The 16,923-nt window shown below is 35.2% G+C and overlaps 1 protein-coding gene across 2 annotated transcripts in view; it reads left to right on the top strand.

Annotated features, from left to right (window-relative positions):
• INPP4B (inositol polyphosphate-4-phosphatase type II B) overlaps positions 1–16,923 on the top strand; it is a 411,625-nt gene that overhangs the window by 263,952 nt on the left and 130,750 nt on the right. For both annotated transcript variants that reach the window (XM_029940652.1, XM_029940655.1), the window contains one exon: positions 14,388–14,565. In XM_029940652.1, coding sequence (XP_029796512.1) covers positions 14,388–14,565 — 178 coding nt within the window. The remainder of the gene's footprint in view (positions 1–14,387; positions 14,566–16,923) is intronic.

A 16,923-nucleotide genomic window follows, 5' to 3' on the forward strand; every position in this document is an offset into this window, starting at 1 on the left:
TCAGTTCATATTTGAGCAAATAGAAAGGTAGGTCTGCCAAAACTACATAGCAGGTTTTTCTTCTCCCTGTGCACTTCCCTGCATGTAGCCAGCTCCTTGTACAACAACATTAAATCTTAAAAAGTAAATGAGTTGTATCTCTTATACATTTGTAGTTGGAATAACAAAAAAATAAAATACGTTTAAATAAGTAGTCATGTTTAGACTTGAATGTACTATACAAACTAAATGATTAGTCTTGCAAAGCATTGAGCTGCACGTGATGCAAGGAAATAGAAGTGTTTTTCTAACTTGCATACGATACTAAATGAATTTTTAATGTAGCATTTCTCCTTCTTTAGTCTCTTTTTAACTATACAAAAATAAAATTTGCTTCTAGCACATAAATTCAGAGAATAAAGAAGCATATAAAGTGAAAAGCCTACCTGTTCCCTTATCTCTTCCTAGAATAAATCAATTGGAACAGTAAGTGTATTTCCCTGTGTAATTTCTTCTAAGCATCCAACCATTTGAATTTTCAATGGCAATGACTCAGTCCTCAAACTCAGGTTCATGGCAATGTTATGTTCTTGACTTTTCTATAACTAAGTTTTATTTTTCTGACTCCCATTCTGAATTAAGGCAGAAACTTTCATTTCAGACAATTCATAGACTCCAGCCCCTTTATGGATTAAATCATGGCTTGGACACTTAGTAGCTCTGTGACATTAGTCAAATTGCCTCACCTCTCTAGAACTAAGATTCCTCATTTGCAGTGTGGAAATACTCCTTTGTTTATAGGGTTGTTCTCAAGATTTGATGACTTCATATACACCAAACATTTTGTAATGGTACCTGGTGTATAATGAGGGCCTAGATATTAGCTATTATTTATGAAAAATATATAAGCAGGTATATTTTCACTCAGAAAAATGTTTTCACAGTGCTTTATTACAGTTCATGTTGATCTCATTTTTTCTAAAAGCTATGTAGTATTTTATTTATTGAATGTAGCATAATAACCTGGCCAATTCAATATTGATGGTCATTTAGATTATTTCTACTTTTTTTCCTATAACCACCTGTGTCTACAAGATACACCCTTATTTTATATCCCTGAAAATTTGTGAGTATTTCTTTTTGGTAAATGTCTAGAAATTCTTGGTTGAGGGGATTAAGTTTTCAAGATGCTGTCATGTTGCCTTCCAAAAAAATTGTGTCAATGTGCATAAAATGCCTAACTGCCCACATATTCTCAGGTACTGGGCTTCAGACATCATCTCAGTGGTAAGCCCAGGTGTGGGGTCCAGAGATATATTTAGAACCATCTAGAAGACAGCTGCTCTGCATTAGTGGTATCATCCAAATTCTTCAATGTCAACATATTCACTCATCTCTTAATTCCTTTTTCTCAAACTTGTCTTGAGAATATCTTTTCTAAATAACAGTCAGCACCATTCACCTAGATGGTCAACTTAGAAAGCAGATATCCTTGACTATTTTTCTTCCTTTGCTTCCACTTCCAAAATATAGTAAAATAAAATCAGTGTTATCAGTTCTACCTTCTTATTTTTCAGGAAATCATTTACTTCAATAATAAATTATGGCTTATGGTAACCCTAACCCATGGAATTACCAACTTTTAAAGATTCTACCATCAAATCTCTGAATCATTCTCTCTCTTTCCAGGCTGGCTCTCATCCAATCTATTTTTCTCACCTTGGTTGGAGTAATATTTTGAAAAGGCAGATACAATCTTGTGATTTCTTATTGTTGAATATTTATTAGCTGCCTCCTGCCTGTAGTGTAAAGTTCAAGATGCCTAATATATTCATGTGTTATCTGGCCCCACTTTCTTCTAAATTTTCATGTCTCACACCCTTTCTATGAACCGGACTGAACTAGCTCCTTTCAGTGCCACCTGCAAGTTTTCTTTGACCCCTTGGCTTGACCACTTCTACTTTAAGCCTCCTGTGTACATTCATCCTTAATTGTCTACCTTCTCCCCTGGACTATGTGTGTCATGAGGACATGAACTGAGTGCATCTGGTTTACCAGAGTATCCTCAGAACTAACTTTTGTTGTTGAAAGAGTGAATAAAAGAAGTGAAAGGATTGCCTGTCACAGGAGTTATCTCTCCTCTGCCTGAAACAATCAGTGTGACTGCATCTGGTAACAGAAATATAGGGAATGTTTGTGGAGTCAGGAAACAGAAATAGAGTTAGGCAACCAAAATAGAAATACAAAACAGATATTTGTAGAAAATATCTCAACTTGACAATAAACTATAAAAGAAAATAAATAAATATTTTAAAAAAGGAAAAGAAAATATCTCATAAGCTTTAAAAACAGCCATTCTTCAGCGTTGCCTGGATAGCTCAGTTAGTTAAGCATCCAACTCTTGATTTCGTTTCAGGTCAGGTCAGGATCTCATGGTTCATGGAATCCAGCCCAACTTTGGACTCCATATTGGGCATGGAGTCTGCTTGGTATTCTCTCTCTCCCTCTACTTTTCATGCTCTCTATCTCTCTCTCTTTAAAAAAATCCGTTTTTCAGATTTTAGAAAGTTTGCATTTGTTTGCACCCCACTAGGAAGGCAAAATATACTTTTTGTGTTCTGAAAGGAGATAGGTGATAAATTTTATAAAAATAGCCAAACCTAAAATCTGAATCAACATTTGTAATGCAATAGTGACTTTAAAATTTTAGTTGTGACATTTTTCCAATCACCTACCTGAAAGCTTGTTAAACCAAGTCTGATCTGAAATGTAGCACTGTATGTAGTGTGACAGGTCAGAATTCTTAAAAATTGAATCTTTCCTTTAAAGAAATGACTTTAATTATAAATGAAAATAAGTTTGTTAAATGACCTAGAATTTATAGTGATAATAAATTTGGTGAAGAGAAAAGTGTCTAAAATGATAAAATACATCATCAATCTTAATCTGAGGATTTCAGAAAACCATTGAACTTCTCACTCTCCTGTTTTCTTGTTTGAAGTATTGATGTGACTGATTTTTTTTAAATCATTAGATTGTTTGAAAGTGTGGTTAAAACCTTGAGATTTTAAGGAAAGACTTATAAAGTATATCATCACAATTTTTCAGGAAGATAATTTGACTTTATAATTAAATGTTTTATTTCACAGTTATTAAAATACAACTTTTGGTTAGATCTAGGAAGTAAAAGTTAATCAACAGAAAGATTAGGACTTAGAAGATAAAATGTGAAATCTAATAAACAAATTAGAGAGAGAAACCTTTCTTTAAAAACTAAATATGGAAAAAATAATATGATTTAAGAACTTATTTTCTGTAAGAGTTGCATTTCTCCTTCATTGTAAATTGAAAAAAAATTAAATCGTGGCACTGTTGGGTCACCTCAACTAATATGCATTTCATCCAAAGAATAACTTGTACTCAGGTTAAACACTGAATAATTTTTGGCATATTTTTAAAGCTCTCTATCAGGGGCACCTGGGTGGCTCAGTTGTTTGACCTACCAACTCTTGATTTCGGCTCAGGTCATGATCCCAGGGTAGTGGGACTGAGCCCTGCATTGGGCTTCACTCTAAGCATGGAGCCTGTCTAAGATTCTCTCCCTCTGTCTGTCTCTCCCTCTCTCCCTCACTCACTCTGCCCCTCTCCCCTGCCTTCTCTTAAAAATAATAAAGTAAAATAAAATAAATCTCTTTATTAGCTTAGATATTTAATATCCATTGTCTCAAAGGCAGCAAACAACAGAAAATAAAATCATCTACAAGTAAATTTCCAGAAAATAAAAAGCACTGAATTTTCCAGAGCTTTAGAAGCTATCTCATTCTTTGAAAAAGGACTACCTTGGAGAAAAATGAAAAAGGTATTTATGGGATCTATGTCATGTCTTGTGTACAGTCTTTACACAACTGTTTTGTGTAACATGAGAAAAATGCTGTTATTGCCAAATCTTTGTTAGATGGGACTTTGCACAATGCCAGTGTCCGCCCCATCCTGAGGTTTATGTGACTACGTAGTTATTGCAATGATCTTGTTAGAGGAGAAAGATGGGTTGGCCTAGAGTGATGTCAGCACAGATACAGAAGAGGAGATTGGTTACAGAGATATTTGGGAGGGCTTAGCAATTGTTTGGATTTTGTGCGTTTGTGTGGAATGGGAGGTAAAAATCCAGAGATATCAAGAAAGACACTCAAGTTTCTCTACAGCACAAGTGGGTATGGTGATTCATTGTCCTTGGCTCAAAAATTCCAAAAGCATAGGGAATCTGAGAATGAGGGAGAGGGAGGGGATAAAAGAGAGAGGAGGAGAGAGGGCAAGAGAGAGGGGCAGGAGGTACATGGGAGGATGAGGGACAGAGAGAGAAGAGAGAGAAAGGATATAAGGGTGGGCAGAACAGGAGCCAAATGTGAAGGCTAATAACAAATCCTGGCAGTTCATACTGTGGGCTATAGGACTCACTGGTACGTTTTTGTCTAAGGGTTAATAGGATCGGGTTTGTTTTTTGAACCAAGTGTGAGAAAAAAAAGGGTAAATAATTAAGCCATTATAATTCTAATGGGGAGAAGAAATGGGTGACTATGGAGTTACAGTTTTAAGAAAACTTTTAAAGAATTTAAATCCAACTGGATGAGTACTTGAGGGAGACTGGGCAGGGTTGAGGGACTCTTAGGACTCTGGTTTATATATTTGGGTAAATGCAAAAGTTGCTGTGAAAAAGCAATGGAAAAATGTTTCCATTGCTTAGCTAATAAAGTCAGTAGTATATATTCCATATGAAAAGAAGTTTGGGAAACAAAATCATTTTTTTGAGTCTGTGCTTTTTTTCCAATTAAAGAATCTTTTAAATGTTAGAATCAACAAGGTATCTCAGAGATCACAAATTCCCCTATTGACCTTATTGATAAGAATACAGAAATTGAAAGATTAAATCACTCATACAAAGAATGACAGAACCAGAGCTAGACAATTAGACTTCTCTCCCCCATCTAGGGTTCTTCTTCCATGCTCATTCACCATCATGCAATCAGTATATATTTGACACAAAACAAAGGCTCTTAATAAATGAACAATGTTAGTTCTAACTAATAACATAAACTATAAATGACCTTTCCAGAACTGATTTTGTTACACCTCAGATAGAAATCTAGGAAAAAAAAAAGTTGGTCCATTTAACTCCTTATGGGCTTCAATGAGAACATACTTTTAAAACGAAATCACCTTACCTGTACAATTACAAAAAATACATGAATTGATATGGTGGTTAACCCTTGGATTGATTATTATTTCAATCTGCCTAAAATTACTCTGTAGTCAGAAAAGTATTTCTAAGACTTTAGCTTTATTGGTTCTCTATACATAGCCTTCCCAAATATACCTCAGAAAAGCCACTTATTTAGGAATGTACTAAAATCAAAAACATAAAAGAAAAAAAGTAAAATTTTCAAATATGATCATAGACTCTATTCATAATCATAAAATACAGAAACATCTTGAATGAATGAATAAGCAAACTCTTTGCATCACTAGAATAGACCACAATGTAGTCATTTCAATTCATGTGTGGATTATGAGGTATGTAGGTAGAGTATATATAAAAACATACCTGAAAGAAAACATGAAATTTTAAATACACAAAAGACATCAATCTAAGCATATAGGTGAATGTTTCAGGAAGGATAAGTTTACTTAGAATGGTGCTGATAGATGCAGACAGAGCTCTAATTCTTTTAGGATAGTTTTATTTTCTATCTCTCCTCCCTTTATTTAGTTGGAGAATGGCTGAAATGCCTCTGTAAAACTCTTTTCCACTTCTCATTCCAGAAAATATGGAAAACTAAGTGACATGAAAAAAATCTACAACTACAAAATACATAGAGAGTTAGATGCCAGGTAATATCCTTTGTCCCAATGCCATGTGCAATTGCTTGTAAATGTCTGACCTCTCAAGAATGTTTAAGAGCAATGATAACTAGAAGTTAGTAAGCAAGCTCTGAAACTATAGTTACTCAAACGATATTTAAGCTTACAAGGTCTTGTAGAAGGAAGATTGAGATTTTTAAAAAACGTTATTTATTCCCTGTTTCTTCTTCTCTGTTACTACCCCTGGCTTATGTCATTTAGAGAACAGGTATCATCATACTCACCCACCAGTTATCTTGCTGGCTAACTCTGGCCTTTTGCCTTCCTCAATGCATACACACAGTAGCAGTCATTATTGAAAGCAATTTATTGTGAGATAACTTTCAAATTCTTCTTTTAGTTTAATCTGTGTTATAAAAAAGAATCACACATCTACTCTAATGAGTTTTGTTTTAATTAGAAGATGAAAATATCTTTAATTATATTTTATTTTAATATTTATAGGCTGTACCTACCATTGCATTACTAAATAAAAGATGTTTCCTATGTTAGTTATTGTATTATAATTTTTCAAAATTTAAAGTAGCCCAAGTCATCTTTGTGTAATAGTAAAACATAATTAAGAGTTCAAACTGTGTGATAATAAAGACTGGGGATTAAACTTTGGTTTTCCCATCCATTCAAGTTATGTGACCTAGGATAAGTTACTTAATCTACTCACATTTCAACTCCTATATCTGGATGATAAAGTAATGATAAAGTAATGTTCGTTCCTCAGAAAGTTGTCAGGATTAAATAAAATAATCTCTACTGCCAGAGTCCAGCTCCAGCAGGTCCAGGGCTCCCTGAAGGATGGACGGTGTCAGCGAGAGTGAGAGAGCCTCGAGTTTTTGATCACCAGGCAGGCATCTCTGCACTGACCAGAGAGTCAGCTTTATTTATTGAAAAAATGTATGGGGTACAAAACAGAAGTGGCAATTGCTTTAGACAATTCTTTCTGATGACAAATTCTTTGGTATGTAAAAATTTCCCAGAACATAGATTGGTAGAAGACTCATGCATAATTTTAGTCAATAGTAATTGACATAGGTGACTTAGTTGTTTATCATATGGGGAAGGAAGGTATCTTTAGCATTAAAATACAAGGCAATGTTTTTACCATAGTAAAGGCAGAAGTTAGTTCTTTTGTGAGCAAGGGCCAATAGCCTGTTTTCTTGAGGGGAAGAAAAATGTGTTTCTCAGGAAATGTAATATCTGCTTCCATAAACACAAAAGAAATTTCTATAATAAGTTCCTTCACAAGGTACAATTAGCGTATTTTTAGGATAAGGGGGCAACTCACTACTGATACCAGTCAACAAGGTGCCTTGGGGGTTGGTGTTCAAGCAAAAATAATTGCATGGCGGGTAGACATTGGCAGCCATCTGACAACGGGAGGCCTTGCAAACTTGCCTTACCTCACAAGGAGTTTTTCCCAACTTAGTGAGTTTAGAAACGGCTTCTATCACTCTATGTATTTAGCATAATGCTAGTCCTATAGTATAGACTCAATGATTATTAACTATTAAAATGAAAGAGATTTGTATTATTAGTATAAATTTCACAGTATAAAGTTTTGGATTTATTAGAAACTCCACAAAAATATTTTCAGGTTTAACAGGGAAAAAAATGAAATGGCTTTTAAATATATTTTCTGCTTTCTTATATTTTTATCCCAGAAGCATAATCACTAACATTATAATAATTTTATATAATGGAAATATTTGCTTACTTTTGCCCTGCTTTATTAAGGTATAATTGACAAATAAAAACTATATTATATATATGTATATACACACACATATATAGTGCATTACTTGATGTTTTTATATATATGTATATATATATTGTGAAATTATTGCCATAATCAAGTTACTTAATCTACTCATTTCACATTGTTATTTTCGTTTCTTCTTCTTCATCTTCATTTTCTTCTGCATTGTCTTTGTCTTCGTGTGTGTGTGTGTGTGTGTGTGTGTGTGGTGTGAACACATAACATCTATCCTCTTAGCAAATTTCAAGTATGCAATACAGTATTGTTAACTATAGTCATGGTGCTGTACATTAGATCTCCAGAACTTAGACATCTTGCATAACCAAAACTTTGTACCCTTTGACTAACAACTCCCTATTTCCCCATCCATCCAATCCTGGAAATAACCATTCAACTCTCTGCTTATGTAGTAATTTGCATAACCTGAAACTCACCTATTTTAAGTGTACAATTCAATGATCTTTAATAAATTTACAGAGTTATGCAATCATTATCATATTTTAATGTTTAGGACATTTTCATCCCCCCAAAAAGATCCCTCATGCTCATTTGTCTAGGGAACATTTACTTGTACAGTGTATTAGAGAATGGTTTCTATTTGTGTACCTTATCTTCTCTGTAGAAGGCATGTGATAGATAAGGTCCAGGATGGAGCTGAAAAAATTTTTGAGATGAAAGGGAATCAGAGGACTTCATTTAGGTATTATTCCATTACACCTTCACAGAGGAGTGAGTGTGAAAATATCAAAAAAAAAAAAAAAAGAAAGAAAAGAAAAGAAATTTAGAAAAAGAAAAAAGAAAATATCAGAAGCCATACTAAGCAGAAATAGAAGTGACCAGACCCTTGGAAATTAGCAAAGGAATCAGGACAAGTGAATTCAGGAATATATGGAAATAGGCCATGGAAAGAAGTGAAATTACATTGGACTTTGCTTATTTAAAGGTCATATAACAGTCTTTGGAAATTATTATAAGGGCACGAATCAGGTTAAGGAAAGGTTGTATATTGAAAAGAGGTATTAGGGGCACCTGGCTGACTCAGTTGGTTAAGCATCCAACTTCTGCTCAGGTCATGATCTCATGGTTCCTGGGTTCAAGCCCTGGGTTGGGCTTGCTGCTGTCAGCACAGTGCGCTTTAGATCCTCTGTCTCCCTCTCTTTCTGCCTCTCACCTCTTCCCACACCCCACCCCAATCCCCCATGCATGCATACTGTTTCTCAAATATAAAGATTAAGAAAAGAAAAGAGGTCTTAATGGTTAAGAAATTCTAGATAAGAACTTGTAAACTGAAAACTTGGGAGCCACTGTGATCAGAGACAATAGGCAAATTTCCTTTAAGGGTAAGTTGAGCTGAAATGAATTGTAGGATTTTTTTCCCTCTTAATTAGCATCACCTATCACAGAGCTAATCAATGGCAGAATCAAGTGTACTGTTCAACACATAGATTCTAAAATTTCTATGAAACTAATATTTTAAAAAGACTAGTTTCAAAGATAAACCTTAATTTAAGTTTAGATCATGTAACTAATTTAATTATGGAAGCCAAATCCATAGGAGCTAAACAAAAACAAATCCCATTTTCATTCTAGTTCTTTTCTCTAAGTTGTAACTCTAGCAAAACATGGAAAGGATGCCTGGGGAAATGCAGAGAGTTATGTTTTTACCTTCTACAATTTCATGAAGCACATTGTAAAACCCTGTGAAGCCAAAAGGGTTATATTCAAGTGCACTAAGGTGTAAATTTTCATTTATTATCCACATAGTTTTCTTCTCAGTTAGAATTGAGAGAATGTCTATCCCTCCCTCTGGATTCAAAGATCATCTTTTTATAAGTAGTGCTCGAGTTGGGAAAAAAATAAGTGGAAATAGTCCTCAGGTTTTTCTCTGGAGATTTAGTTCTGCCATAGGATCCAAGGCACATTACTGTGTAGCATTTTTTTCTATTTTCCTCAATCCTAATCCTCTTCTGCCTCTGCCTCTCCTCCCTGATCTTTTCCTTCCCTGTTCCCTCCTTGACTGTTCATCATCTCTAATCTATATTCTTCCATGACTCTATTTACCCAAATAGTGGCTTTGTTGGGCAAATGGTTAAGGAGTGGAGGTTGCAGGGGCATGGGGGAAGAAAGGTACAGATAAGTGGCAGAGCAAGTCCCAGGATCTGGGTGTGGGCAGGAAGCTAAAGAAGAACTGCTTTATTTCTCTCTTCTAAGCATAAGCCTATGTCCAGGATTTCAAGGTCTTAGAGTAAGGACAGAGATGGGAAAACCTGTTTGTAGGTAAACGATGATGGCAGCTTGCACCAGGGACATTGCAGTGAGTATGGAAATAAGTGATTGTGTTCTACGTATGTTTTGAAGGAAAAGGCAGAAATTTTCTGGGCAAAAAGTAATGGACAAAGGTAAAACAGGAAAAGAAGAAACATACATCACGTCAAACAGACTTGCCTTGAACTAAGATGGAGAAGTGTGTAGAAAGAGCTGGTTGTTGAGAATGAGGAGCACAAAGGGAGCTCAGTTTGGGGACTAGATAAATTGGGGCTGTCAAGAGGAGAGCTTTTGTTGTTAATTAGAGTTCAGGGAAAAGGACTAGTCTAGATGTGAAGCTGGGAATCCTCACCACTGAAGTTTTTAAACCACAAGATTAAATGAAATTACTTAGGAAGGGCCTGGAGACTAAAGAAAGAAGTGTCCTTAAGGAGTGAGCCTTGGAAAGTGCCAACACTAGAAGGTGGGGAGCTAAGGAGAACCAACAAAAAGCAACAGAGGTGAAATAAACTTAATAGGATATAATGATTGTTTTAGTTGTATTTTGATTAGTAATTAGAGTTTATGAATACGAATGTTATTTCACTGCATGCTTTATTTTTCTTTACACCTCTAAAATATGACTCTTCTGGTGCTCGCTTCGGCAGGACATATACTAAAATTAAAATATGACTCTTCTGGTAACAACAGGTACATGCCTCTAAGTTATCAGGGAAGGGTTCTAATTAAACTGATAATAATTAAATAAGTATATATTAAAATGTGGCTATATACAGATATGCACTTCAGTCCACTATTTCATTAATAGAAAAATATTACAAAGTTAATTTCCATTTTCATTATCTATCATTTGCTATATCATTTACATCCCATAAAATATTTTTTGTCCAAGCAAATACTTTCTTCTGGTTTTGTCTGATTGATAGTTAATTCAAGTGTTTGGATTCAGTTTAAATTTCAGACCACTATAAAATAGAGTTTAGCTATATTCTTTTTATCTTGATAATTAAATTATGCTCATAACTTCCCATTTAAAAAGCTATAACTGTTAAAATATATGACATGTTTAAAGAGTAGGTAGAGAAAATTTATGTATACTTAAAATTATTTTGTGGGTGGTGATATTTTTTTTTTCCATACCATACTATTTCATCCTGGACATCAACATTGGCTTTTATTGTGGAAAATGAATCTTTCTACCTCAATAGGTAAGATGCCCATCATTAGATGACCTAATTGGGAGCACAAACAGCTGCTATGTAAATTTGTTCCAGTGGAGACTGGCTTAGGGGGAGGGGGCAGGAATTATGGGAATGTCCCACCACCAGGGAGGATGGGGGAGGGTGAGGAGGAAAGGAGTTTGCTGGGAAGGAAAAGATGAAGGGACAGTAGGGAAAGGGAAGGGGAGGCAGCACTAATGAGAAGGGACCAAAACAACCTGGGCTAGATACAAAGACGGAGTACAAAGATAGCCTTGGGAAGGGTATTGGTGGAAATTACAATATATTAAGAATAAGGAACTTGGAACTTTGAATAAGAAAAGGAACCTTTATTAAGGTCATTGTGTAGCAAGGTCAAGTGTTTAGAGGGAATTCACAGCCAAAACAATGGCAGCAGCTTCTCTAAAAGTGCTCAGCTGGGGTGCCTGGGTGGCTCAGTGTGTTGAGCATCTGACCCTCGGTTTCTGCTCAGGGCAGGATCTCACAGTTCCTGAGGTCAAGGCCTGAGTTGGGCTCTGTGCTGACAGAGCGAAGCCTGCTTGGGATTCTCCCTCTCTGCCTCTGTCTCTGGCCCTTTCCTGTTCTCATGGTCTCTCACTCTCTCGATAAATAAATAAATAAATAAATAAATAAATAAATAAATAAATATTTTTAAAAAATAAAATAAAAGTGCTCACCTGTGTCTCTGCATCAGGATTTTCCCCGACATGGTTGTTAGAAATGCCACAACCCACTGAGGCAGAATCTCTGTGTTCCCAGGGAATCTGCATTTTTTAAAGCAAATACCCAGGCTCTCTCTTTATCCTCAAGTGAATTGTATGCCTGCTAAAATTTGAGGACCACTGAAGCAGTAATAGTGGAAAGAACATGTGAGAAGTAAATCTGGGAAATGTGTGTAGAAGACTCAACTGGAAAGGAGAGTCTAAAGGAATTTGCAGAGCAAGAAATATGTAGAAAACAATAATGAAATTCGATAACATTCAGCAGTAAAGTAACAATAAACTGTCAGAGCAGTATGATATGAGTAAAGAAGGAAGACAGTGGGGACAGGAGTCAAAAAGAATACATGGCAGTGAATTATGAGAGACAGGAATGACCCCTCAGGGAGGACAGTTATGTGAAGAGGAAGATGGAAGGCTACCCCTGGCCTCCAGAACTCTGCTTTCCAAGGGGGAAGCCGTGCGAGGCCTGTCAGTACCCAGAAGATGACACCAGAAAGCAGCTTATGGCACAAGAGCAGATCCGTGAAAAGGGACCACCAGGCAGCTACTGCACGTTGCTTTCTACCTTGGGCCTGTAGTGAAGTCTCTACGGTTAGAGGTGCTGGGTATCAAACATCATCCCCACCCTGATGACATACTAATCTTTAGATAATTGTTTTCTTTGCAAAAATAACAAGGACTTGTTTGATTTCCTGTGGACTGTGGTGGATTGAACTTTGTATCCAGTCTGAGTACAGCTGAGTAAGGGGCACATCCCAGTTTGTGATTTTTGTTAGAGGCCTTGGCACACTCCCACATGAGATCAAATGAGCCGGAAAGAGTTCTAGATAATTGGCAAGGGCAATTGTTTCCTTTCTCCTCCTCACCATTGTTCTTTATCATTTGCTTTAATTTGCACTGAAATATGTATAATAGTTAAGTCATGTTTTAGTTTTAAGCTCCCATGTCTGGAATTTAAAAGTCTGTTAGTATGAAATTAACAGCCAACTCTCCTGTGTGTTTCTTACCCTTCACAAACCTGTACCCCTCATCAAATTCTTGTCCTAGCTTCTCAATAGTCCGGGCAACCAAGGATTTTTCCTTTAATCGTTGTGTAAATTAGTCTATCAATTAATCAGTGATAGGGATAATCATTATATGTTTAGAAAAGGAGTGTTGTGTTCCTGAAGAAACTGGTACTTTCCCCTAAAAATCATTAGTGTGAGTGGAAGGGTAGAGTGCTCCATAGATGTTAGTTTTTCTTATTGGATTCTAATATTTCTAAATAAGAAATGGAATTATGAGAATTTTAACAATTTAACTTGTAAATGTAGAGAAAATAATAAATAGCACAGAGTGCAAGATATCTGGAAAAGACTTTGACAGTTGACTGCAGAGGGGTGCAAACAAGTGCCGGGTTCACCATGTGAATTTCCCTCTTCTTTTTTTTGGCTGGTACTTGGCAGGTTTATCCCTTTCCCTGCTGGAATGCCTCCTTTGTCTTTCCTAATCCAAAGATTCCTTCATTTTGTAGAGTCCTTACCTCCAAAGTATGCTTGACCAATTCTTAGATGATGATTATAAAAGTCAGTTATTCTTCAACTAGTAATCAAGTTTAGACTTTTTTTTACAAGTTAAATGAGAAACTACTAGGAACAAAATGGATAGAGATAAAATAGCATAGTGAAATTTTTATGCCATATTTTTTTTCTATCCAATAAAATTCTCCATACGGCCACTTGGCATTAATTTGTTTTCTCCCCATTTCTCAACTATTAAAATTTGCTAACCCTGCCCTACATATCAGGGGGAAAATATAGGTAGTAGTTATTGAATGCTTGCTCTGTCTGTATCAGGCACTATTTAAGGCATTTCAAATGAATTATGATTAATCTACTTATCTCTTAGAATTCTTGTCACCTAGCTACATGAGGCCAGAGCCAGGATTTATATTCAGATTGGCCTGAATATAAAGGCTTATACTTTTTTGTTTGGATACTAATGTGACTTCAGGTTTATTAGTGATTAACAATTATTTGTTTTGAAAATTAATACCTGACATATGTAATTATAAAGAACTCCCTAGAAGTTGAGCAAAACTGAATTTATTTCACTTACAAAATCTTAGGGTCACCTGGGTCTGTCAGTTAAGTGTCTGACTTCAGCTCAGGTGATGATCTTAAGGTTCATGAGTTCAAGCCCTGCATCAAGCTCTGTGCTGACAGCTCATGAGCCTTGAGTCTGGTTTGGATTCTGTATCTCCCTCTCTCTCTCTGCCCCTATCTTGCTCACATTTTGTCTCATTCTCTCTCAAAAATAAATAAATATTTAAAAATTTTAAAAACTACAAAAAAAATCTTTATTGTGAAAAATGTCTTGGTTATTTGACTTAGAAAACTCTTAGGACATCATAAAATTCCCTTAGAATAGTTCTTATGTGTCCAAAAGGAAGTCATGCTATTTGGAGTTCTGTTTCTCATTTGCCATCTGGTACTAAGGGCTGCTAATTCTTTCTGCTTTTTGTGTAACTTGTTTTTATCTTTGTTGTTCCAGTACCGGATACCAGTTTATTTACTATTCACCTGAAAACACAGCCAAAGCAAAAGAAGTTCTCAGCAACATCAATCAACTACAACCTCTGATAGCAACCCATGCAGACCTCCTGCTTAATTCTGCAAGCCAGCATTCTCCAGACAGCCTGAAGAGTTCTTTAAAGATGCTTTCAGAAAAAGTAAGATCCAAATCACAGCTACAGTGGGGAAAATGAAATACCCAAATCCCCACTGGTGTTGCTTTCTGCATACATTGCCTTTCATAGCATCTGGAAATGTAAAATAGACTAGGTTAAAAAGTAAGCTTCAAAGCATTGCCACAGGATCAAAATGAATTGGCCTCATTCTCTTTTCAAATCTTACTGAGCATTAATTTTTTTAAGTAGGAAATGAAATCTTTTATTGGCCAAGATATATTTTCTCTTTTTCTTGACATCTTTCCTTTTCTCTGGTTCATGGTCTTATTAAATGAGTTAAGTTAGATTTTGAAAATTATTTTCCTCTGGTGACCAACTAATTTTTATGTATATGAAGCTATACATTTGAATAGGAATGTCACCTTATTGGAAAGCACAACTTTGATGTGGATTCTTGTCAGTGGCATGGGGTAATTCCTCTGCCTTGGTTTGCTTTCCACAAAAGTATCTACTGAGAGATGGTTTGAAAAATTTCCCAAACTACTAGCTATTGTTTGAAACGTAGTGGGACCTAAGACTTAATTTTCCTTCAAAGCTGACTCGCGCCAGTATGTGCAAAGAGAAACGGTAGTCTGGCAGGAGGTAAATAATCAACATCAACTTCCATAACTAATTAGGGCAGCTGAAAAGAACAGAGAGAACCAAGACAGAAAAGACAAATTGCAGCTTGATTTTATATGTAAAACCAGGTGTCCTGGAGTCCAATTCCAATACACTTATCCTAAACCTTCACATTGTGAAGACATCTTGCAGTTTATTGAGATACTTCCAATAAATATGCCCTTGAAGAAACTGAGCAAAAACAAAATTCTCATGGTATCATTTTAGAATAAAACAAGTGTAGTATTTCATGTCCCTAAAGAGCAGATTCATAGAAACTTGGGTATTATATATGTATATATTTTTGATTCAGATATGTCAATTTATAATATTAATACCTGGTACTTATTAAACATTTTAATGTATGCATTATCATCTATTTTTCTTATATAATGAAACTAATATCTATTTTCCTTAAAAATTAGCTAACATCTATTCAAAGAGCTCAACGGAATTGTCTCATAAATTGCTAAGGGAAAAATGAAAATCCAAGACTTCCAGTTCAAAATGTAGCATTGTTTCTATGACATAACAGGTACTTCCAGCATGAAAAGAAAAATATTGACCCAAATTTTACAGATACTCTATTTGACCAAATATTATGCTTTATGACATATTATTTTATTTAATCTTAAAACTTAATTTTCACATTGTGAGTACATATTATCTCCATCTCACAAAGGAAAATGATTAAAGCTCAGAGAAGTTTAAATGAATATGTGTGAAATCACACAACTAGATGCAAACAAAACCAAGATTCAAATCCAGGTCTGGTTGACTCTGGAATAGAAAAACCTCTGGTATCCTATGTGTTGTATATGTGTTTTGACATTTCCATTAAAAATTTTTTTATACATTTTTTAGACATACTTCTCAGTAATACTTAAGTATCCTAGTAGTCGATAAATGTGGCAAATAGTTAATAAATATGTTAGGACTAGAAAAAAAGAGGGAAAAGAGGAGAGTGTTGCGTACAGTAAAATATATTTCATTTGGGTTGATTTCTTTTTTTGGTCTGTAGATGATAGGTTTTTCTGAGTTCACTTAAGCAGAAAATTTTAGCAAATAGCACATCACTGCAGTGATTACAGAGCAGTATTTATATTCTTCCCATGCATTGGGATGTGTCATTTCATACATCATTTACACCTTGCTGCAGTGATTGGGGAGGGGGATGGAACAGGGTGTGTATTTTCTCCTTTAACTCAGCATTGCCCCCACTTTTCCCACTATGTTTTTCTACTGAGTAGACAAGCTTCATCTTCTAATAAATCTGTCAGCCTTTGAAATCAGAGGGATCTTTTTTAAGTTAAGTTTGCAAGCCATGCATTATTTTAAGAATTCATGCCTGGAATTTCAAAGAATTACCTAAGTTAACAGAGTTTTGCATAATCTATGAAGACGGCTAATAACTTACAGTTTAAAATAAAGTATGATCCATGAACTTAGCATGCAAGATAAATAGTCTTAATATTTAATATTATTATTATTTTTTTTAATCAGAACCCCAACTTGTATTTCATGTAATTAGGCTTATACAGAAATTAGAAGGTTAAGTAACAACTAGTTAATGACCTAATTTCACCGCTATCTGAAGTGGCAATCGTTATATAGCAGCTTATGTATGATACATTCAAGATACATGATACAATTTATTACTTGCCCATAAGCTAAAACACAGCCTGCTTAATACCTTTCCTTAAATTCCACCTCTATACTACAATATACTTGAGGTCCATG

This window comes from Suricata suricatta, chromosome 1, assembly GCF_006229205.1.
Source record: "Suricata suricatta isolate VVHF042 chromosome 1, meerkat_22Aug2017_6uvM2_HiC, whole genome shotgun sequence".
Taxonomy (NCBI): domain Eukaryota; kingdom Metazoa; phylum Chordata; class Mammalia; order Carnivora; family Herpestidae; genus Suricata; species Suricata suricatta.